We start from the raw sequence: 25,023 nt of genomic DNA, 5'->3' as shown, positions 1-25,023 counted from the left end.
TCTTTGCAACTCCATGGACTGTAGCCTGCCAAGCTCCTCTGTCCATGGAATTCTTCAGGCAAGAATATCGGAATGGGTTGCCATTTCCCTCTCCGGCAATCTTTCCAATCCAGGATGGGTCTCCCATCTGAGCCATCAAGCAAGCCTGATCACTCATGAAAATTAAAAAAAAAAAAAAAAAAAATTTAAGCTGCTGTTGATTTATCCAGATTTGTTATTTTCAAATCCAAAATTTTCAATGGGTTCCCTCATGGCAAAGGAAGATGCCATGCAGCAAATACAAAAGGTACAGACAGTCTTAACATTAACTGCAAAGTAAGTTCCCCATCATATTCATAAGAGCCAGGTTATTACGCCTTTTTCTAGTGGCTTCACTAAAAAGCATACTTCAAGGAAAAAAAATCTAAGAATAAAAGAACAAGAGATTACAAAAAGCATGCTGTTTTGGAGGTATGATGTGACAGTGTCAATAAGCTAAGTGTGCTAAGTAAAATTTCCATAAAGAATTTTCCATTGTATTGTAATAGGCCTTTTCCCTATAGCTGTCCTTTAAGAACTCCATTTCTAAAGCAGAGTAAGTAATTTCAGGAGTTTCTTCATTGAATAGATAAATATAATGTTACAAGAGCAATTCCAAGACACTTCTCTCTTTAAAAAACTTTTAAAAAGTGTGGTTACTACATTCTTAAGGGTGCACATTTGTACAACAGAAACAAATTTGTAATAGGACATATCATTATGGAAAATGTTTAAATGTGACTAATGCTTTTAGAAGGCATTTTGTAGCATCCTACACAACAGATTCCACAACTCAGCTTAATCTTCAGACACCCACTTGTGCCAGGGTCAGCAGAACAGAAAATTCTATTTATCAAAAACTGAATTTCCTGTTTAAAAGTAAGCACCACCTTTGATAGCAAGCTCTTTAAGTTCCTTCCACACGAATTACTGTATTTGGCTTTTACTGAAACTACCAGTAAACTCCACTATCACTCTGATTTAGCAAAGGACAACATTTTCAGTGTGCACAAGTTCCAATGTGACCTTGCAATGTGAACACTCTGTATACCACAGCAGTGGCTCCCAGGGGAACAGCTGAGCAGCTGTCACGTTTCCCGGCAGAACAGGGTGTAACATTCTTTTGCTCACCAAGTTTATTTAATGGCACACTCCAACTCTTAGGGCATGCAGTTGGCTAAAAACTTCAACCATTTCCATTCACTGCTGTGAATCCATTACTGTACAGTTTGAATTTTTTTTTTTAACCCATTTTAATCTCTTAACAATAAACAAATAAAAACACACTATTTTATACTATTTGGGTCAAATTAATTTTATTATGCTCCATGATGAATTGCCACCAGTGCAACATCCTATTCACTATACATTTCAAAAAAAAATTCACATACTAAACAAAATTTCAGTTGATAAATGGAAATGAATGATTGAAAGTCTTTATGAATCTCATACATACAATATGTGGCTAGCTGAAATTGTCTATCACATAGCGTTTAGATATAAAAAGCCTCATGCTAGTTTGTTAAACGCGAAGGCTATCAGACAATCGTTTAGCTGGAGTGCATGTGGGAAGCTCTCAGACGACGCACAGGTATAGTGCTGTCCACGGTGCGAGGTGGTGGAGGACTGAAAACATGCAACCTTTACACTAAAGTGGATTTAGTCTTCATGCCTGGACTGAATCCCACAGCTGCTGCTTCAACCAATATTAATTTAGACTTTGTGCAACAACAAATGTCTTATTTTTTTTTCCTTTAAGAAGAAAGAATAAACTCAATTACCATCGGCAAATTTTATACCCATCTTACATGTTTAGAATTGTGTTTCCAACTCGAAGATTTGATATCCTCTGCTCAGAGCAGCTCCTGATAAATCTTTATCATAACAAAGTTAGCTAGAAAACCCTGCATTCCTTGCCCCAAAGTGAACAGATGTCTTAAGTTGGCATTAAAGACATTTCCAAGATATTGTAAAAAATTTATATAATGTCTAAAAGAAAGAAACAAGAAGGAAAATGATCAATATTACTTAAAATAATTACAACGTTCTATTTACCATTTGCACAAATTCCTAACTTTATTGGTTAGTTGTTGTCCAGCCTCATCCACACCAGACCCACAGAGATTAAGCCACAATTAAAAAAAAAAAAAAAAAAAAAGTAAGCAGAAAAAGGTTTTTAGCAGCAGAGGGCACTGTTTTTTGCAAGAAACAAAAAGTCTAGAATCTTTCCCATGAGCTTAAATTATTCCTGCAAGGTAGGTAACATTCTCTGAATAACTTAACTATTGTACTGCACCACTTACTGCTTTCAGCAACAAAACCTTTTAAATTATTTCTCATGATAACTAGATGCATGATCACTAGAGATTATGTGATAACTGGTTAAAATTCAAGCCACATCTTGCAGGTCCAGCCTGTCAAGATCATGCCAATAACTAGATTTTGGTCGGTACAATTATAGAGAGCTTAATTTTTAGTCAGATATTGTGACTATAGTAATGAAATACATTTGGAACTACATTCTGTATATGACTCAATGTGAGAAAAATAGGTGTCTGTATTTAAATCAGATCATTTTTCTACCTAAAATTTAAAGTAGGCAGGTATGATAATTAATGCTATATATATGAAACAATCACTCTTAGGCAGACTAGTGTACTGTAGAGAGGCAAGGAAACCCTAATTTTAACACATCATGTAGCATATAAAACAAATATGAAGGTTGTAAAGTTTTAATTTTCTTTTTAAAAATCTATCATTTGGTTTTGTGTTCCAAGAAACTTGACACTGGGACCACCAATCTTTTAAGAAAAAGGTAACCCTTCACCTGACATTTGACAAAAACCTTGAGAAATTATCAAAATTAAAAAAAAAACACCCAGCATATTATAGTTTCACCATTACAGGGTCTACCTTTGCCAACTACATAAGACTTCAATGGTTGGTATTTCTGAATATCTCAATCCATACAGACTGCAAAATATAAATACTTAATCCTACCTCATTTTTATACTTTTCTGAATTTTATAGTGAATTAATCAAATACCACAATGTATAGCCTCCTTCAGTTCATGTAGTATGGAATTATCTTTAAGATCCCCTAAACTTTAACATCTTAACTTTTCTTTCAGAATAATACCAAAAATACTTTTTAAAAATTTTTTTGCCAAAAAGAGCCTGCCACATTTACCATAACACAAAAATAACCTCAGTCAAGTATTAGGTATGCAAGGGCTCCTTATGATTCCAGCCTCCAAATACCAAATCTGTACAACAATAGGCAATATTGCTGTAAGAGGTGTGTTACTCCTTTTCCCAACTAGCATCTCTGTAGTGATTTTATGTAGAGCATATTGCTAAAATTTGAGAACCTGCATCAGTGTAGTGATGTCTAGAGAACTGTGCAATGTATCAGTTTCAACATTCATGTGGCATGTGTTCAAAAAGAAGGGGCTAAATAAACTAAGGTTTGCATCACTTAAAAAAGAATGTAGTGCTATACTAGATTTTAATAAGAAAATTTAGGTACAGAAAAAGTAGGGTATGAAAATAGTGTTTTCCTTCTGGCATTATAACTAAATTACATTAAGGTTTTTGTCAGTCTCACATATAATATTTAAACTCCCTTGTTGATGGAATGAAAAACACTCACAAATCAAGTGAGCATCCTGGTGTAAACGTGCACACAGTCACAGGGAGTAGCTTTGCAGAGGATTATGACAAACCCTTACAGATTAAATGAGGTATTGCACAGATTAATAAAAAAAAAGCAAAAAGGCAACAAAAATATACAGCAAATTGGTAGAACATTTACATGATAATTTTACAGAATCCATAGACAGAAAGTAGTGTTTAGTATTTCACCTTAAAAATATATATATAATATATAGATCAGTCTTCCCATTCATCATCATCCTCAAAATCTTCATCATCATCTTCATCCTCATCTTCATCTAGAAGAGAATCAGTAAGACAATTAATACACATTACATAATTGACATTATGTATTGACATAAAATGACATTACATAATTTTTGCTATTCAACTTCTAAAATATAACCTGGAGGAATCCAGTTACTAAAATGGTTTAAAATGAATCAATAAAATACATCTAAAGAGTATTTGATTGTGAGCTGAAGATTAGGAGTAAGAAGACTTGGATTCTAGTTCCTTAATCTCTATGGAACCAGTTTCAACCTGTGCTTCCTTATGTGTAAAATCACATGAGTTGATCTCTCTGAATCAGCAGGGCTTCCCTGGTGGCTCAGATGGTAAACAATCTGCCCACAATGCAGGAGACCCGGTTCAATCCCTGGGTTGGGAAGATCCCCTGGAGAAGTAAAAGGTTACCCATTCCACTATTCTTTCCTGGAGAATTCCATGCAGGGAGGAGCCTGGTGGGTTACAGTCCATGGGGTTGCAAAGAATCAGACTGGGCAACTAAAACTTCACTTTCTCTGAATCAACACACATATCACAAGAAAAGCTGTAAAAAATATATATATACTTGCACATTGTTTAGCTGATTTCAGTTATAATTCCAGTGACAGGTAGGAACTGCATCAGCACTAAGGAAAACAGAGTAGGCACCCCAATACCCAATCTCTTTTTCTACCCGATTCTCTCTTGAACCCACTGGCACTGCTCTTTCTCAGTCACCAAGGACCTACTATCACTAAAAGTAAACTTGAACACGAAAGTCGCTCAGTCATGTCCGACTCTTTGCGACCCCATGGACTATACAGTCCATGGAATTCTCCAGGTCAGAATACTGGAGTGGGTAGCCTTTCCCTTCTCCTAAAGCTAAAGCTCAATTCTCTATTCTCAGTTTTGTGACCCATCACACCCATCTGACCCAGATGATCACCACACCCTCCTTCAAACTTTTCCCCTGACTTCTAAGATACCACATTCGCCAGTCTTCCAAACTCTATTAGACTTTCTCTTCTCTGTTTATACCCACTTCTTTGATGATCTCATCCAGTTCTGTACCTTTAAATACCATGTACTTAATGACATGTAGATTTATATTAACAGTTCACATCTCTCCCCTGAATCTGACTCATAACCAAATGCCTACTCAACACCTACTTAACACCTACTTTTAAATTTTTAGTAAGTATCTCAAATTTAATATGTACAGAATCAAATTCCTATCTTTCCTTTCAAACTTGCTCAAATCTTTCTCCATTCTACTAGTATCCAACCACTTCTCAGGAGCTACCAATCTGATTCAAACCTGCCATCATCTCCTGCTTGGATCACTGCCACTCATTACTCTGCTAAGAACCTTCCAGTGGCCTCCCACCACATTCATGGCCTCCAAAGCCTTACTCCTGGCTTCCTGTCACCTCTCATACTGCTTCCTTTTTTCTTCCTCATTCTTCTTTCTCTTTCTTCTTTATTCTTCTTGCTCCACCCCTACTGACCTCAGGGAGTTTGTACTGGCTGTACATACTTTTCTGTTTTCTACATGGTTTACTCCCTGAACTCCTTTGAGTCTTTTCTCAAATGATATCTTAGGTAAGCCTCATTATCCTATGATAAATGAAATTCTCTCTCACAGTCTGTTAGTCTTTTCCCTTTTCTGCTTACTTTCTGTCCTTAGTACATATCACTATTTAAAGTACATATTTTCTAATTTGTTTTATTTATTGTCTCTCTCTTTCTCACTGGAATGCATGCTCCATAAAGGCAGGGATTTTTCTTTTTCTCTTATTATCTCAAAATAAATACTTGTGGACTGAATTAGCCTATTCTATCTTTTTAGCACAGTATAGAAATAAAAATGCCTCTTTAAGGAAAACAAATGTTGCTAAAGGATCATAGACATCCACATCCTTAAGGGGAAATCAACAGAAAGAAAACAACATTTATTGAGCACCTACTATGTGCTCAGCAACCTGCTGGTTATTTGCATAATAATTTGCTGTTCATATCAATCATCTGATGTATGAATTCTCTCCATGTAACAAACTGGAGAACTGAGGTCCACCACAGAGAATAAATAATAGATTTAATAAGAACAAAGATCTGCTTCTAGTACATCATGCTCTTCAGTAAATCTCAGCCATTACCACAGTAAAACCCATATTCTTTCTCTCTTTCAAAAATGATACTCATTTAATGGTGGTGTGCATATGTTTAATAACCACAAGTACAAACTATTTTATTCAAATAATGTTTTGGGAAAAAACAAAAAAGAGGAAACAAAAAACTAGGGTTCTTTAGTAAACCCCGGAAACAATATAATTTATCTCATTTCTCAGTCCCAATTCTTACAAATCAGGGAAACCTAAATTTCTTAAGTCACAAGAATGTCTCAGGAATGAGATACAGCAATGTCAAGTCTTTTTTAAGAAGTTGTTTGCCAGGCATTCTATTAATACTTCTAGTTTGGGAAACAAAACTGCCATTTTTGCCAAAACTGTTCTTCTAATTTATGGTTATGACATAGCATCCATTAAGCTTCAAACAGACTAGTCACAGTCACAACTTCTTAAAATATGTCTGAGAACCTAAATCAGTAAGTTATCCAATAGCAGGAAGAAAATCTAGAAAAGACTGTGTCATAGAATAAAAAGAGAAACAGAACTTCAAATATTCAAATTTGTTAGCTATACATATACAGATGCAAACATACCTGAAGAATGAATGGCTTTGCTCCTCTTCTGCATCACTTCCATTAATGCACCTACAATTCCTGAGGTGGGTGCAGGTGCTGGTGGTGTAGACTCTGGGGCATCAGTTACCTCGGAAAGGAAAGTCAGCAAAACTGAGTAATGCATCCTTAGCAAAAAGTCTCTCTCTCCAGAAAATCTTTCTCTCTTACAATCACTTTATTATCTTAAAACAAAATAAAACCAAGAAAGCAAACAATCAAGCCCAGGATAGGATTAACTGAATTAAGAAAAAAAACAAAAAAACAAAATTGTTGCTTTAAAAGACTTATGCAAGATATATTTCCCATCCTTAATGTACAGGCCATCAATAGATTTCCAAATTTAGATTAAAAATCAAACTTTTTGCTACTTGCCCTTGAAGTTGGGTTACTTCTGTTCATTCTAATACACAATGATAAGAAACTGATAAGAAACTGGCTGATAAGCAACTTTAAAACAGTTATCAAAGGATATTGTTTTATAAAACTGAGGACATATTTAGATTCCTAGAGTTACTAGGTGAGAAGCATATTTTAAGATATTTAAGAGCATTTAAAGAGACATATTTTCCTGAAAAAATCAGCTTTGCTAATAAGCTTTATAATTTTAAATATTATATTTAATATAAAGTTATAATATAAATATGTATAATAGACAATATATATACTGTAATTCAAAATGAACCTTCTTTCTCATGTATGTGAAACTTACAGGAGATCAGATGGGTAGCCTTCAAAATGTACCTCACAAGGCAACTAACTTTCCCCAACTAAAGTACTGTTTATCTAATATAAACTACATTTAGAGAAAAAAATCAATATTAAAGGGACTCATCAAAGAGACTCCCAGACTTAAGAGAATGAACTTATGGATGTGTGACGGTTCGGGACTTTGGGAAGGTCACGTACACACTGCTATATTTAAAATGGATAACCTATTATATAGCACATGGATGGGGCTTGGGGGAGAATGGATACATGTACAAGCATGTCTGAGTCCCTTCCTTGTTCATCTGAAACTACTACAACATCGTTAATCGACTATACCCCAAAACAAAATAAAAAGTTTTCTTTTTTAAAAAAATACCCTATCAATAAGGGTCTCATTTGACAATCTAATTTCTATATAAAATAATCCCTGATTTCAACACTCCTGACTCTTTTCAACCCCACGGACTGTACAGTCCATGGAATTCTCCAGGCCAGAATACTGGAGTGGGTAGCCTTTTCCTTCTCCAGGGCATCTTCCCAACCCAGGGATTAAACCCAGGTCTTTCGCATTGCAGGATTTCTTTACCAGCTGGGAAGCCCCATTAAAAAAGAGCCTACAGGAAATCTGTAGAAACTAAGTGGGGGGGGGGGGGGGCGGGGAATGAAATTTAGAAAGCACTGCTCTTTGGGCACTTTGATTAAAATGAGTAGTCATTTATACAAAATACTCACAGTTTGTTAATTTTGTTCCTGACAGTATCCACAGAAAAGTATGTTACTGGTATAATCAAAAATGAAATAGGATAGCTATACTAAATAATTACACATACACATAGCTACCCTTGAATAACATGAGTTTGAATTGCATGGGTCCACTTATATGCAAATTTTTTTCAATAAATATATTGGGACATTTTTAAAAGATCTTCTACATCTGAAAAAACTTAACAGATGAATCACATTGTCCAAATACATGAAAAAATTAAGAAGTTAGACATGTCATGAATACATAAAACATATGTAGATAAAGGTCTACTTTACCATTTACTACCATAAAGTATACACAAATCTATTGTAAGAAGTTAGAATTTATTAAAGCTTATGCACACACAGGGACTTTGGGAAACGCTACATACATGGCACCATTCCCTGTTAACAGAATTGTAAACAAATGTAAAGATGCAGTTTTAAATCATAACTGTGTAAAATTAATTGCAGAGCACACTGTACTACTGCCCTAATCTTGCAGATACCTTCTGTTGCTAATTCAGTGAGCCAAGCATGAGTATCTACTTGAAACTCCTTGTGATTCCACTAGTGTGAGCAGTTTGTCTCCCCAGTAAATTGTGCATCACAGTAAAAAGTGATCTCTTGCAGTTCTCATGTATTTTTCATTGGATTGAGTGCAATATTGCAATCCTTGAATACAACCATGGGACCCATATGAAGTGCCAACTAGTGATGCTGGAAGTGCTCCAAAGAAGTGGAGAAAAGTCATGACATTACAAAAAAAAGCTGAATTGTGTGATACGTTCTATAGAACATACAAAACCTATGGAGGTTTGCAGCTGCCCACCATTTAAGGATAAATGAATCGAGCATTAAGGATCATAATGAAAAAAGAACAAGAAATTCATGAAGCTATCACTGCAGTTAGGTGTAGGAGACCAACCCCTCCTGTTCCTCGTCCTCCTCCTCCTCCTCCTCAGCCTACTCAGTGTGAAGACAACGGTGATGACTACCTTTGTGGTGATCCACTTCCATTTAAGAGTTGGAAGTAATCATCAGGCCATCATGATGCAGAGTTCCAAAGAACAGCAAGAAGAGATAAGAAGCCCTCCTCAATGATCAATGCAAAGAAATAGAGGAAAACAACAGAGTGGGAAAGACTAGAGATCTCTCCAATAAAATTAGAGATACCAAGGGAGCTTTTCATGCAAAGATGGGCACAATCATGGACAGAAATCGTACGGACCTAACAGAAACAGAAGATATTATGAAGAGGTGGCAAAAATACACAGAAGAACTATACAAAAAAGATCTTAATGACCCAGATAACCACAATGGTGTGATCACTCACTTAGAGCCAGATATCCTGGAATGCGAAGTCAAGCGGGCCTTAGGAAGCATCACTACGAACACAGCTAGTGGAGGTGATGGAATTCCAGTTGAGCTATTTCAAATCCTAAAAGATGATGCTGTGAAAGTACTGCACTCAATATGCCAACAAATTTGGAAAACTCAGCAGTGGCCACAGGACTGTAAAAGGTCAGTTTTCATTCCAGTCCTAAACAGAGGCAATGTCAAAGAATGCTTAAACTACTGCACAGTTGCACTCATCTCACATACTAGCAAAGTAATGCTCAAAATTCTCAAAGCTAGGCTTCAACAGTACGTGAACCGTGAACTTCCAGATGTTCAAGCAGGATTTAGAAAATGCAGATGAACCAGAGATCAAATTGCCAACATCTGATGGATCACTGAAAAAGCAAGAGAGTCCCAGAAAAACATCTACTTCTGCTTTATTGACTATGCTAAAGCCATTGACTGTGTGGATCACAACAAACTGTGGAAAATTCTTAGAGATAGGAATACCAGATCACCTGACCTGCCTCTTGAGAAATCTGTATGCAGATCAAGAAGCAACTGTTAGAACCAGACAAGGAACAACAGACTGGCTGCAAAATCAGGAAAGGAGTAGTCAAAGCTGTACATTGTCACCCTGCTTATTTAACTTATATGCAGAGTACATCATCCAAAATGCAGGGCTGGATGAAGCACAAGCTGCAATCAAGACTGCCAGGAGAAATATCAATAACCTCAGATATGCAGATGACACCGCCCTTATGGCAGAAAGGGAAGAAGAACTAAAGAGCCTCTTGATGAAAGTGACAGAGGAGAGTGAAAAAGTCGGCTTAAAACTCAACATTCAAAAAACGAAGATCATGGCATCTGGTCCTATCATTTCATGGCGAATATATGTGGAAACAATGGAAACAGTGACAGATTTTATTTTGGGGGGCTCCAAAATCACTGCAGATAGTGATTGCAGCCACGAAATTAATGCCTGCTCCTTAGAAGAAAAGCTATGACCAACCTAGACAGCATATTAAAAAGCACAGACATTACCCTGTCAAAAAAGGTCTGTCAAGTCAAAGCTATGGTTTTTCCAGTGGTCATGTATGGATGTGAGAGTTGGACTATAAAGAAAGCTGAGTGCAGAAGAATTGATGCTTTGAACCATGGTGTTGGGGAAGACTACTGAGGGTCCGCTGGACAGCAAGGAGATCAAACCAATCAATCCTAAAGGAATTCAGTCCTGAATATTCATTGGAAAGACTGATGCTGAAGCTGAAACTTCAATAGTTTGACCACCTGATGTGAAGAACTGACTCATTGGAAAAGACCCTGATGCAGGGAAAGATTGAAGACAGGAGAAGGGGATGACAGAGGATGAGATGGTTGGATGGCATCACCAACTCAATGGACATGAGTTGAGCAAGCTCCGGGAGTTGGTGATGGACAGGAAGCCTGGCGTGCTGCTCTCCTTGGGGTCACAAAGAGTTGGACTGAGTGACTGAACTGAACTGATCATGTCATACAGTTAATAAAATAAACTTATCTGTTGTTTAAGTGTGCTTTTTTGTAAAAATCTAATAACGACATGACGAGAACTGTATGAAATATTTTTGTATCAACATTGCCCAAGTATTCATCATGTAAGACACAGTGTACAAGATTGAATTATATCACCATGCGGTGCCTCTCGTAACTGGAGAAACTGTGTAGCTGTCTATCATCACAGGTAAGTGGTTTTGAAAGAAACAACATTTCCAATACAGTATTAACAATATGACTGTAGTAATATAGGCCATAAAAATTTTATAATGAATTTATTATTTTATAATAATATTGACTACACTATGCTACCATAAAGCAATCATTATCATTATCAATGTATGAACTGTTATACCTGTAAATAACTATAAATTTCTCATATTTTCATTTTCAATGTCTAGTATATTACATATAACATCTAGCATTATATAAAGAATATATATATATAAAAGAATATTGACCAATAATGACGTAGGTACCAACAGACTATTCATCTTTGAGCAGATGATGTAAAGTTATAGTATCAATAAATCCAATTCAGTACTGTAAATGTATTTTCTCTTATGATTTTCTTAACATTTCTCTTCTCTAGCTTACTTAGTTATAAGAATATAGTACATAGTATAATATATATAAAACATACAAAATGTTAATTTTTATGTTATTGTAAGGCTTCCAGATAACAACAGGCCATTAGTAATTAAGTTTTGGGGGAGTCAAAAGTTATACACATCTGACTGCTCAGGGGGCTGGTACATATAACTCCCATGCTATCCAAGGGTCAACTTATGTACCTGAAATTCTAAAGGGTATGGCCCCATGAAAATTTGCTCTTCATCTGGGCTGTGGTCATTTTGACAATAATTCTGCCCACTAACAACTATTCAAAGTTCCTAAGAATCCTTTAGTCAGAAGTAAATGGGAAGAGGGAACAGTTGATTATTCAGAGGCTGATCTAAGTATCATTCTGGATACGTTAAGAAAAGATCTAACTAAACACATTTTAAAGACCAGAAGTTTCTTAAATCTGTGCTATGCTAATGTTTAAATGCCTTCATTCAATTAGTTGTGTTCCCTATCTGTCATTTCCTTCCTAGACAGTTTCTAGGATTTAGGAATTTATAATTCTCTACATACTGCAAAATAATTTTCCAATAAAAATTTCCTTCTTTTAGTTCCATTTACTTCATAGAAAAAGCTATCATTTGTAACTGTCTGAAGTCCTGCAGAAAAGTGTTCCTCCATGAACTGAGAGACCACATATAAAGGTCTGGAGGAAGCGTATGAATGTTAGGTAGCTTAGGCTTTAGGTCAGGGGTCAGGAAACTACGGCATGGGCCAAATCTAGTCTGCCTTGTCTTTTTGTATAACTTTATTAAAGCTAAGAATGATTTCTACACTTTTAAATGGTTGAAAGAAAACAAAAATGAAAGAATATTTGTGATATGTGCAAATTATCTGAAATTCAAATTTCAGTGTCCATAAATACAGCTTTATACAGTGCAACCACGTCCATTCATTTATGTGCTGTCTACGGCTGCTTTCACAGAACATGTACGGCTGTTCCATCTGTCGTACAATAGCAGAGCTGAGCAGCTGTAACATACTATATGGGTTTGCAAGCCTAAAATGTTTACTGTCTAGTCCTTTAAAGAAAAAAGTTTGGTAACCTTTGCTCTAAGTGAAAGTGAAGTCGCTCAGTCGTGTCTGATTCTTTGTGATCCCATGGACTGCAGCATACCAGGCTTCTCTGTCCACGGGATTTTTAAGGCAAAGGTCCTGGAGTGGGTTGCCATTTCCTTCTCCAGAGGATCTTCCCGACCCAGGGATCGAACCTGGGTCTCTCACACTGCAGGCAGATGGTTTACCGTCTGAGCCACCAGGGAAGCCCTGCTCTAGAAGGTGAAATGATGATCTCATCCAACTCAGAGAATCCAAAATTATCTGCCATCACTACAGAAATTCTTTCAATTCTCTGTGGAGTCTGATTCCCTACTAATCTAAATTTCAGACACAGAAACTTTAAAATATAGTTTAGTTTTCATAAAGTTAATGGCCTGACTTTACCAAAATGATTACGATTGGTTTTAATATGGCTACTTTTACTTCTGTGTAGTTTAATAAAGATTTTTCTCACAATTAAATTTTATTTAAAAGTCTAGAACGATGAATTTTGAACACAGTGCAATATTCTCTTTATGAAGTTCTATAATAGGCAAACTAAAACTATGGCGACAGAAATAAGATCAGTGATTCTTTTTGAGAAGGGAGAGAGGCATGAGGGAACTTTCTGGGGTGGTATTTTGATACAGCAATATAGGTTACACAGGTAAAGGTATAAATGTGTACATTTTATGGTATTAAAAATGTCAGAAATTCATAGGGTTAAAAAAATACCAAGAGAAGAAGTAAAAATAAAGATTTCTTTCCGAAGATGTCTTATAATATTTTAAAAATTTCATGAAGACATGTAGTCTAGATTGAAAAGAATGGATTACTTACAGATTTCAATTGAATACCCTGTCGTATCTGGTCTAAAAGTGCATCCCTTCCGGAGCAGGACACCGGCCGACTGTTCTGTTCCACTTTTTTTAGCTGAGCACCCTCTCTAATTTGATCTAAAAGAGCTGCTTTGCTTCCTGCAGGAGTTGGAACTTGGTGGTCACCATCAGAAGGGAGGCCAGGGGGAGGTGGTGGCCCTGGTGGAGGCGGAGGCGGAGGCGGAGGCGGTGGTGCCACTGACCCGCTCACTGACAGAGGTGGAGGTGGTGGTGGAGGCCCTGAAGGTGCTGAGGAGGGAAGAGCTGGAAGTGGAGGAGGGTACATCCTGTTTGGCGGTGGTGGAGGGACTCCTACACCCGGCCTGGATGGAGGCGGTGGTGGCGGTGCAGCTGTGGGAGCTCTTGAAGGTGGTGGAGGAGGAGCCCCTCTTCCCCTGGCAGGAGGGGGAGGAGGGCCCGAGCTATGTGGAGGCGGGGGAGGAGGGGGCGGCCCTCCCCTTGATGGTGGTGGAGGTGGTGGTGCTGAAATACAAACAGAAAAAAGAAAGCATGCTTTTCTCCCCCACAAACATTATACTGAAAAAGCAACATATTTCAACATGCATTAAAACAGTATGAGGAAAGGCCTCATCTTTGTATTTTATTTTACAAAGCTATCTGAGCAAAGATGATATCTTATAATTCTTATGATATCTTATAATTTCCAATAATTTGGAAATTCTCAGCCTAAAGATCACTTTCCTCGTCTTGAAAAAGTATTCGCTGAAGTAGTAGAATTTAGTTATTAGAAATCAGCACCACTTCTCAAGGTAAGGGAATAAACACACTTTTATATAATAATAATAAAACTATAACAAAGAAATTAAACATTTTGGTCAATAAGCATCATTTTACATTTTAATAAAAATTAATGGTTACTTTTCCTCTTTAAAGAATCAAGTATAGTTAGTTAGCTGTTCTATGCAGTTAATTTACATTCAGAATTAAATAGCTAATGTAGTATAATCTATTAAAATTTATTCAAGTTAATCTGAGCTAAACTCAGCTGAAATGTTCAACTACTTATTCAGGAGACATTAACAAATTTACTGAAAATTTCTAAACACTGTAAAATTCAAGTTAGTAAGATATTAACATTACTCTGGTAGTAATAATATATACCTTCTTATTTTGCTAAAGGTAAAGTGTAAGTTAAAACAGAGAAATTCAAAGTATAAATTTATTCCATTTCTAGAGGCATGATTTTACCAAGAGCGTACACAAATTTACAGAATAATAAACTTCATTATTTTTTCATTAAAGAGTGAGTAGGAAAACAATAACTTTCTTTTTTTAAGGAATAAAGCTATTCATATTTACTGGTACAAACTAATACGTTCCTGATGGATAGTTCTATAGTCTATACACCTTAATTTCAAATAATAGGGTTAGATGCTCAAAAATGCAATGATACCAAGAGGAAAAAAGAAAAACAAAACCCTCACTTCAAAGGAAAGCCAAACATTATTTTCTGATTTCATCTGAGACAGTCATGGGAAATATGCTATAAAATATGATATCAAATGTCGTCATAAATATGAGATGAAAAAGACAGTAAGGCAAGGCTCACAAGGGTACTGTCTCCTGACACAGAGACTTTAAAACCGGAAACATGGAGCAGCAAACAGGACAGTCACCCTACTTGGGTATAAGCCCCCTGAGGGAAGTGCCCGTGATGTACGCTCAAGGCATGCTGCTGCTGCAGCTAAGGTCCACCCAATCTTCTCACCAGATCCAAAGCAAGAAGACAAACTTGCTAAGACCAGTCTTTTTCCAACACAGTTTGTAGTAGCAGTAAAACCAAGAGGACATGGTCTATGTACGTTACGTACACCCCCTGAATAAGAGAGTACGCCAAATCCTCCAAGCAGATACACAGATTTCATTTTAATCAATTTAAGGCTTGCATTTCAAAAAGCAATGATATTTACCTGAACTAGTATTTTTTATGATTTAATTGTTTGCTAATCAAGGGGAAAAGGACTCACTCTATTCTACTACGAAAACTGTATTGTTAGTCAATCATTTCCTGTGGTTTTGCTAAGGACTCTGGAACCATAATCTTCTATGTACAGTGAAGAATCTCTTCAGTAGAGAGAATAAAGTTCTTCTGAACTGGGAGTAAGCACACTGATTGGAATAATTTGGGATTCAGCTAATAATCATTCAAGGTGAATGTGAAGTCGCTCAGTCGTGTCCGACTCTGCGACCCCGTGGACTGTAGCCTACCAGGCTCCTCCGTCCATGGGATTCTCCAGGCAAGAATACTGGAGTGGGTTGCCATTTCCTTCTCCGAGACACTAAATTACTGTTCAGGCAAGGGGAGAGCATTAATTTATAGTGAATAAATTATCAGCTATACCAAATTTGGGTACAGCACAAGTTCAGCATTTCTATTCTCTGAAAAGTGACTGGAAATATCTCTATCATTTTCGTGAGGAAAACATCTATGACCACCTTTCTATTTTTATGATCTGTACTATGACTACATAAAAAGGAAAGCATGCTGAAGATATGCCATATCCCAAGGTAAAAATATGAAGGAATTAAGACAGGAGAAGATAGGAGAGATGGCACAACATTAGCTAGGTGCACATGCACAAAAACGTCTACTGGGCAGACACCACACACCACTATGAGAAAGTCTGAAGGCCTACAGGTTTTCAAAACTCTGAGTCACCACAAACACCAGATTCAGAATGGCAATGATAGTTCTTAGATATTTAATTAGTAAATAAAAAGCATGACACAAAAGTTACAACAAATCAAACTGTCCTTACTATCAAAGCTTAGTGAGAAAGGAAAAGACTGAAGCTTCCAGAAAAAAACTTCATCTTGGCAGTTTTTTGGTACACAGTAACGTACAGTTACACTTTATGGTACACTAAAACGAAAAGCTGATATACTTAAAAATAATTATTTCAGATCAAGTTAAGAGTAACCAGTAGATAACTCTAGATATTTGATATTTAAGGGAATTATAAGCAGAAATTATAAACAATATAAATAAATTAATATTTAAAAGAAATGTGTTACAGAATTCAGGAAACACTTTGAAGAACTGCTCTCATGCACGCTCATCAGGATTAAGCAAACCAGGCATATATTATTCAACACAGATCTAAATCTATGGAAATACTGACAACTCCCTGAGTTGTCCTTTACCCAACTGCATGTTTATGTTTAGTCCTCCCCACTTAAAGCTCAACATTCAGAAAACTAAGATCTTGGCATCTGGTCTCATCACTTCATGGCAAATAGATGGGGAAACAGTGGACACAGTGGCTGACTTTATTTTTTTGGGCTCCAAAATCAGTGCAGATGGTGACTGCAGCCATGAAATTAAAAGATCCTTACTCCCTGGAAGGAAAGTTATGACCAACCCAGAAAGTGTATTAAAAAGCAGAGACATTACTTTGCCAACAAAGGTCCATCTAGTCAAACTATGGTTTTTCCAGTGGTCATGTATGGATGTGAGAGTTGGACTCTGAAGAAAGCTGAGTGCCGAAGAACTGATGCTTTTGAACTGTGGTGTTGGAGAAGACTCTTGAGAGTCCCTTGGACTGCAAGGAGATCCAACCAGTCCATTCTGAAGGAGATCAGCCCTGGGATTTCTTTGGAAGGACTGATGCTAAAGCTGAAACTCCAATACTTTGGCTACCTGATAAGGAGAGCTGACTCATTTGAAAAGACCCTGATGCTGGGAAAGACTGAGGGCAGGAGGAGAAGGGGACGACAGAAGATGAGATGGTTGGGTGGCATCACCGACTCGATGGACATGGGTTTGGGTAGACTCCGGGAGTTGGTGATGGATAGGGAAGCCTGGCGTGTTGCAGTTCATGGGGTCACAAAGAATCGGACATGACTGAGTGACTGAACTGAACTGCCCCAAATTAATGTAAAAATATTAAGTATATTTTATGTAGGTTATTGAAATAATGCCAAGTGTAAAAACCTATCACTAAAAATAAGTATAATAAGTGATAATAAAAAAAAGCAGTGCTGTAAGAGGTAACCCACAGAATTTCAAAAAATTAAATTACAGACAAAAATGAACTCTGACTCATAGAAATAAATTTCCTTTCTTACTTTAGCATCTATATACCCTAAACATTAGTTTGAATAAAGGGAAGAAAACCTTACTGGATTAGTTTTGGAGGCAGGATAAATGAGTTATAGCTTCTTTGAAAATAAACACATGCATAATTTAGGACACTGGGTCAAATAACATCCCCCATACATACCACTCCATTGTGGTGGACCTAAAGAGCAGATTATTTTTTATAAATTAATGGACTTCAAACAACTGCACAGATACACAAAAAGATATACTGGAAATGATAAGGTTTACCACTTTTTATAAGCCTGATGACATGATTTTACAAAATAATTTTAAGAAATTTGAGTCAGGTCTTACAAAACCTATTTATATGGCAACTTCATAAATTCTCCCTATTTGTATCATACTTCTGAACGTGCTATGTGCTTTGCCTAGGAAACATTTCCACAATAAATCATTATCTGTCTTTTTATTCTTCCTCTTAAAAAATGTATCTTCTATAAAATCATTCTTGGGTGTCTAAAAAGTTCCACACTGGGAGTTAAGATTCTTGAGTATTAAGTTCCTGAAGTATATTTTTGGTAATGCCTATGAAATTTTTCCTTTGCTTTAGGTAATTCAATTGAGGACTTTGCCTAATTTGATATTTTAAAAGCAACTAGAATAAAAAGCAGTAATAAGAAAGTTTAAAAAAACAAAATCAAGTTAATACAAACTGCTCTCGGTTACAGATATTCAGCTGAGAGGCCTGCAATATGGACTGTCTAATAAATGCCCAGAGTATTTATAAACTTATAAATTCAGACAGTTCAGAGAGACCCTGGAGCATCATCTGGTATAAGATGAAGGTGAGTGGTAACAGTGGAGAAAAAGAGAGTCAAGGAACAAACTAGGTCTTCCAGACCTCCATCATTTGCACACTAATTATAACCATGACTTATTTTGGCAGCATTTAAAAACAATGTTGCCCAGATGTTTTTATTAAAAATCCATACAATTTGGAAATGTGATTTTTTTCAACAAAATAAGATAAATCATCATCATACTATTTTCAGTGGAATTAGCATTGTTTCCACAACAGCAATTATGACTGTATGATTGTTTACATTATCTGTTGTCACAATAGATAGTAAGATTTCTGAGGGCAGAAACCATATCTTTGTATCTAAATATCCTGAGTAGAGACTAGTGCTAACACAATAATGTTTACTGACTATATGAATGAATGAATGAATGAATGAACATCAGCAGTGAAAAAGATACAGGTAGGTCAAATACCTAATTTAAAATGTCACTGCACGGGGATGACCCAGAGAGATGTTATGGGGAGGGAGGTGGGAGGGGGGTTCATGTTTGGGAACGCCATGTACACCCGTGGTGGATTCATGTCACTGTATGGCAAAACCAATACAGTATTGTAAAGTAAAATAAAGTAAAAATTAAAATTAAAATAAATAAATAAATAAAATAAAATGTCAGTTAAATTCTTCAAAAGAACACTTTGATTATCTGGAGCTTTTGTTTTGCTACACTGTCTTATCATGAGTATGCAAAAAGGAGAAAGAAAAGTAGCCCCCAATGAATAAACTGGCAAAGAGGTAACAGTCATATTGGAAAACTCAGAGTTAACTGTATTTACATTTAATTGTGACAATTATTAAGATATGACCAAAAAATATGGTGACTTAAATAAAATATCAAATCTTAAAAAGGTGCAAGTTGTCTGTGTTTTCCAGTACCAAACGGCGAGTTTTATATTTTAGCTAAGAAAAAAAATTTATTTCAAAATAAACAGATTTTGCATTATTTATATTCTAAAAATGCTTATTATACATTATAGAATTCATAATGACATTTAAATTACTACTTCTAATTGTAATAAATGCAACTTTGATAGTGGTCTCTAACATTTACCAAGTGAAATATGCAACTACACTTTTTTATTCTAAAACCAAACAGCCAGAAGACTTTTTTCATGAATATAAGACTTTTAAATAGTTAGAAAAGCCTTGACAAGTTTTTTAGTTATACTGAAATAATGTAAAATATAGTACACTGGGCTAAACAAGTTATCCCATAAATTACAACATTCTGCTTAAGGAAGGTTCACATGAACATATGTAGCTGTCATCCATGCAACTGACCTCAAAAGATTCAAAGGAAAAATAGTCAGAATGCCTAAATAGAAATAAAAGTTACCTTGCCTTCGTAGTTCATTTTTAACAGCTTCAACACCTCCTGTTTTTTCAATGAAGTCATATATAACTTTTGATGTTTCTCTGTCTTTAAGTTGTGCCTCTGAGATTCCACACATATCAAAAAGATTCTTCAATTCTGGATCCAAATTATTCAGCTACAACAGAGAAAATAACTGCTAACTATAAAATCTATCCCCAATTTTTCACAATAGCAAGTTAAAATTTTATTCTCATATCTGTGCCTTTTATGAAATTATTTTATGTTTATAAATTTTTAACATAGTTAGAATATTTATATGCTAAGTAAATATCTTATAAAAAACAGAAAAAGATAAGAATAGGCTTTATATTTTATGTTTTCTTTTTGTTTCCTACCTTTGTAAAGAAAGCATCTTATTTAGATTTTTACCAATCCCCTCATGACTGATACATCTCTAAAGTTCATCTATTCTACCTTGTCCTAAATAAAATTTAGATATAATCACTAATAACCACAAAAAGTATTATTAAATCTATTCAAAAATTTGAGGTCAAGTACCTCTTCATAACCCAAGTAACCCTGTAAAATGCCCAACACAAAGAGGCATTCAAAAATACTGTGGTGCTGTTTATGACAAGACATGGAAGCAACCTCAAAGTCAGCTGACAGGAATGGATAAAGATGTGGTACATATATACAATGGAGTATTACTCAGCCATTGAAAATGAAATAATGCCATTTGCAGCAGCACAGATGGACCTGGAGAGTGTCATACTGACTGAATGAAGCAGATCAAATAGAGAAATATCATATGGCATCCCTTATATGTGGAATCTAAAAAGAAACGATACAACTGAACTTACTTATAGAAAAGCAGAAGACTTATAGCCTTAGAGAAGGAACTTACGGTTGCCAAATGGAAATGTATACACTGCTATATTTAAAATGCTTAACTAACAAGGACCTACTCTATAGCACATGGGACTCTGCTTGATGTCATGTGGCAGCCTGGATGGGAAGGGAGTTTGGGAGAGAATGTGCATGCTAAGTTGCTTCTGTCGTGTACGACTCTTTGTGATTCTATGGACTGTAGCCTGGTAAGCGCCTCTGTCCATGTGATTCTCCAAGCAAGAATACTGGAGTGGGTTGCCATGCCCTCCTCCAGGGATCTTCTCAACCCAGGTATCGAACTCACGTTTCCTATGTCTCCTGCATTGGTGGTTCTTTACCATTAGAACAACCTAGAAAGCCCCTGGGGGAGAGTGGGTATATGTATATGTATGGCTGAGTCCTGTCACTGTTCACCTCAGACTATCAAAACATTGTTTGTTAATTGGCTATACCCTAATAGAAAAAATAAAATTTTTTTTAAAATTTTAAATATTGTGGTGCTACCACTGTAGTTCTATTAATAAAAAAGTAACCAAAATAATTTTTGATTCTAATCACAAATAATATTTCTTTTCGACATAATTTTTCCAAACCGTGATTATCAGTCAGATGTTAAATACGTAAACTTAGGTAACCAATTTTCAATTATTTTGCTCAAATGCTATAAATGAATGAATGTTGAAATCACCAAAAAGCGTAATAGAATAAAAAGATCTAGACAATCTTTGGATATTCAGAATGTGACCTTAGTACTTTCAAGTAATTTGGCTTATATTCCCCTCAAATGATCACTTTGAAGAAACAATTTTCTCCTCTTTGGCTTTCAAAACATAGAGATTTCATATTATAGTAGATAAAGCCAAAGAGTTAAAAAAAAAAAAACTCTCTAAAGAGAGTCTCTAAAGAGTCTTAGTTTCTAAAGAGACTTAGCCATCAATGATAGAACAATACATGATTTCAAACCTCAGTGGAATATGAACATAAATGTAAGCACATTCAACCAAACACTAGAACTCACAAAAATGTATAAGAATAAAAGTCTAAAAGTAGGACATGACATTCCCACATATTTAGAGTTATAACATTTATGGCTTGAAAATAACTTACATCAAAGCCAGTATTCGGATCCCAACCCACATGTCCAATGTGTCTAAAGTAGCAGACAGAAAAAAAAACAGAAAAAAAAAATACGTAAGTGACAATAAAAACATAATATACATGAAATCCAACCCAACCAGTGAATTTTTGGCCTGAACTAATGGTTCTCATAGACATAATCATTTTCAGGGAAAAAAAGTGTAAGTAGTCAAGAGACCAGGATTCTAGCCCCAGCTCCACTACTGACTGAGTCCTAACGTTTTTGCACGATCTTTCTGAGCATCCATTTCCTTAACTGTCAAACTAGCATAAGAATACAAGCATTACATGTGTAAGAGGACAGGAATTCTGTAATGAAGAAACGAAGTAATGCATATGAGAATGCTTGAAATACATCAAATGGATATCAAAGGTTTGATGCCTACAATAGACTGTATGTTTTCCAAAAGCTCCTATCTTGAGATCAAATCCCAATGTTGTAATTCCTGGAGATGAGGATTCGGGGAGGTAATCAGGTCATGAAGGTGGATTCCCCAAGAACAGGATTGGTGCCATTAAGAAAGAGGCCTGGAGAGCTCTCTCGCCCTCTTCCAACATGTGAGGACACAATGAGAAGACGGCAATGAACTAAGAAGTGGGATTTTACAAGACACTAAATAAATCTTGCCTGCCTCTTTACATCCTTCAGAACTGTGAGAAATAAATTTCTGTTCTTTATCAGCTATCCAGTCTATAGTATCCTGATAGCAGCCCAAACAGAATAGGACAATGCCTTTAGGTAATTTCCAAATATCACCTATAGGGAAAAGTGAGATTTCATTTTCATGTCCAACAATTAGTTGAAAAAGCAACTCTAATTTTTCTTTTCTGATAGGTGGAAAAGTAAAGTAACTAAGATTCATAAAAAGCCCATTGATCAATAGCCTTTAAAAACTCTAACAACAAAATTATAGCTGAAGGTATGCAAGCAATAAATGGAAGGGGTCTCCCAAAAAGAAAACAGAACTTTCTAACAATTTAAAAAAAGAGTAGAAATGAATAAATCAAAAGTAAAGAATAATAAAAGAACTGCCTTACTGGAAATTGCTCGGTGTTCCAATATCTGCCTTAGTTAACCTCTTCTTTTTAGCTTTTCCTTTTTTCTTTTCTTTGGTATGGGAGATATTGTTGATTTGTGGACCATAAAATCTATTTGTGGTAATTTCTGGATTTTTTATGTCAACTGTTGCCATGGGTAGATTAGGACCTGCAAATATAGTCAAAATAATATGAAAGAGATTTAAGAATTATCACAATCATAATTTATAATTTAAATACCTTTTTCTGAAGCAGGACCACTTCAATACTATAAATTATTTGTTTTAAAACCACATGTTAATTTTTATAAATAATAAATTTCAAAAATTCTTAAATTGCAAAAGTCTATAACAAATTCTTAAATTAGCATAGATACATTATTTCAAAGAAAACTTCTATTTTTATAATACTAAATCTCATAAAGTACATGAATTTTCAAGAAGAATTTAAATTTATCTGATCCATTAAATTTTGACTATTACAAGCTTCACATCCAACATATTACTCATTAATCAAGTGGCATACATTACATAAGAAGAGTAAAAGAAAAGAAGCATCTTTGTTTTAAATGTAGTAAAGAAATCTAGATTTACTTCTTTATTTCAACATTATTAGTCTATGAGGAAAAAAAATGCTTATATAATTATTATTATCATTTTTTCCAAAATGGTAATATTTAAGTCTAGTAGCATCCTCCTCATTACTATACATATACTTTGGCTATCAGAAGTATATAGCTCCAAAATTTAAGACACAGAAATTCTTAAAACATTTTATCTTCCACAAGGATCAACAGTAAAAAGACCTCAGGCATTTTCAGGTATTATTAACAGCATCTCCAGGAGTGACACTAATGTAGCACAGAAAATTTTGCTTTATAATTCATAAAAGCACTCTTGTTCTTAAAGGTATGAAAGAGCAAATGAAACAAATTCATCTTAGAAGTTCCTTTAAAAATTAAACTCAAGGGCAACACATGTTTCTCAGCGATTCCATTTAAATGTATGATTCTTTGACAAAACTTCCTATTAAACCAAACTCCTCTGAGATGATCATGCTAAGTCGCTTATCATGTAGTGTCCGACTCTGTGTGACCCCATAGACGGCAGCCCACCAGGCTTCCCCATCCCAGGGATTCTCTAGGCAAGAATACTGGAGTGGGTTGCCATTTCCTTCTCCAATGTATGAAAGTGAAAAGTCAAAGTGTCCGACTCAGTCGTGTCCGACTCTTAGCAACCCCATGGACTGCAGCCTACCAGGCTCCTCTGTCCATGGAATTTTCCAGGCAAGAGTACTGGAGTGGGGTGCCATTAGTAATGACAATTTTAAAAACGTTGTATAAAATATAATCACTATTATGCAGAGAGAGAGTTAACACAGTAGGCCTAAGACTGCTATCTTTAGAAAGGCCTGCTTGCAGAGCTGGCCCTTAGCTGGCATCTAAGGATCTGGGATTTTAAGAGGGTTCTTATTTCCTGATAAGATGGGCTCATTGTGTCTCAACTATTAGTGCTATCAGTGTGTTCTGTGCTGATACCTGCTTTCCTTCTGTGAGTCTAGAATCTTGGCATGTACTAAACAGAAGATGCCCACATGACTAGCCCCCAATAAACCCCAGGCACTGAGTTTCCCCTTAACACATTTCATGTGTGTTGCAACAACTCATTGCTGGAGAAATTAAGCACATTTCCTGAGACCAATGACAGAATATTCTTGGAAGCTTGTGTGTGGTTCCCCCCAGACTTAATCCCACATGTCTTTCCCTTTTTTTAGTTTTTGCTTTGTATCTTTTCACTGTAAGAAATCTTTACTATATGCTCAGTCTTGGGAGTCCTTCTAGCGAAGCACCAACTGGAGGGGTGGTGTATGGAATCTCCAACACAATCATAGAATGGCAGATAGAAACCCTAAGAAATCATAGGCTAATGTATACTGCTGCTGCTGTTAATTCACTTTAGTCGTGTCCAACTCTGTGTGACCCCATAGACGGCAGCCCACCAGGCTCCCCTATCCCTGGGATTCTGCAGGCAAGAACACTGGAGTGGGTTGCCATTTCCTTCTCCAATGCATGAAAGTGAAAAGTGAAAGTGAAGTCGCTCAATTGTGTCCGATGAGTGACACTAAATGCCAGCTTGACAATAACTCTTCAATTATTCTGAAAACCTCAAAGG

General features: G+C 35.9%; 1 protein-coding gene across 1 annotated transcript in view; it reads right to left on the bottom strand.

The window, feature by feature from the left end:
- Positions 1,315-25,023, bottom strand: part of WASL (Wiskott-Aldrich syndrome like) — an 84,207-nt gene continuing 60,498 nt past the window's right edge. The window contains exons 6-11 of the mRNA XM_018046976.1: positions 22,853-23,021; positions 21,785-21,827; positions 19,808-19,961; positions 13,511-14,031; positions 6,662-6,770; positions 1,315-3,971 (exon numbers count right to left, since the gene is read on the bottom strand). Of these exons, the coding sequence (XP_017902465.1) occupies positions 3,910-3,971; positions 6,662-6,770; positions 13,511-14,031; positions 19,808-19,961; positions 21,785-21,827; positions 22,853-23,021 (1,058 nt within the window). The 3' untranslated portion in view covers positions 1,315-3,909. The remainder of the gene's footprint in view (positions 3,972-6,661; positions 6,771-13,510; positions 14,032-19,807; positions 19,962-21,784; positions 21,828-22,852; positions 23,022-25,023) is intronic.

Source organism: Capra hircus, chromosome 4 (genome assembly GCF_001704415.2).
Source record: "Capra hircus breed San Clemente chromosome 4, ASM170441v1, whole genome shotgun sequence".
Classification (NCBI taxonomy): Eukaryota; Metazoa; Chordata; class Mammalia; order Artiodactyla; family Bovidae; genus Capra; species Capra hircus.
This window is presented reverse-complemented; position numbering and strand designations above follow the sequence as displayed.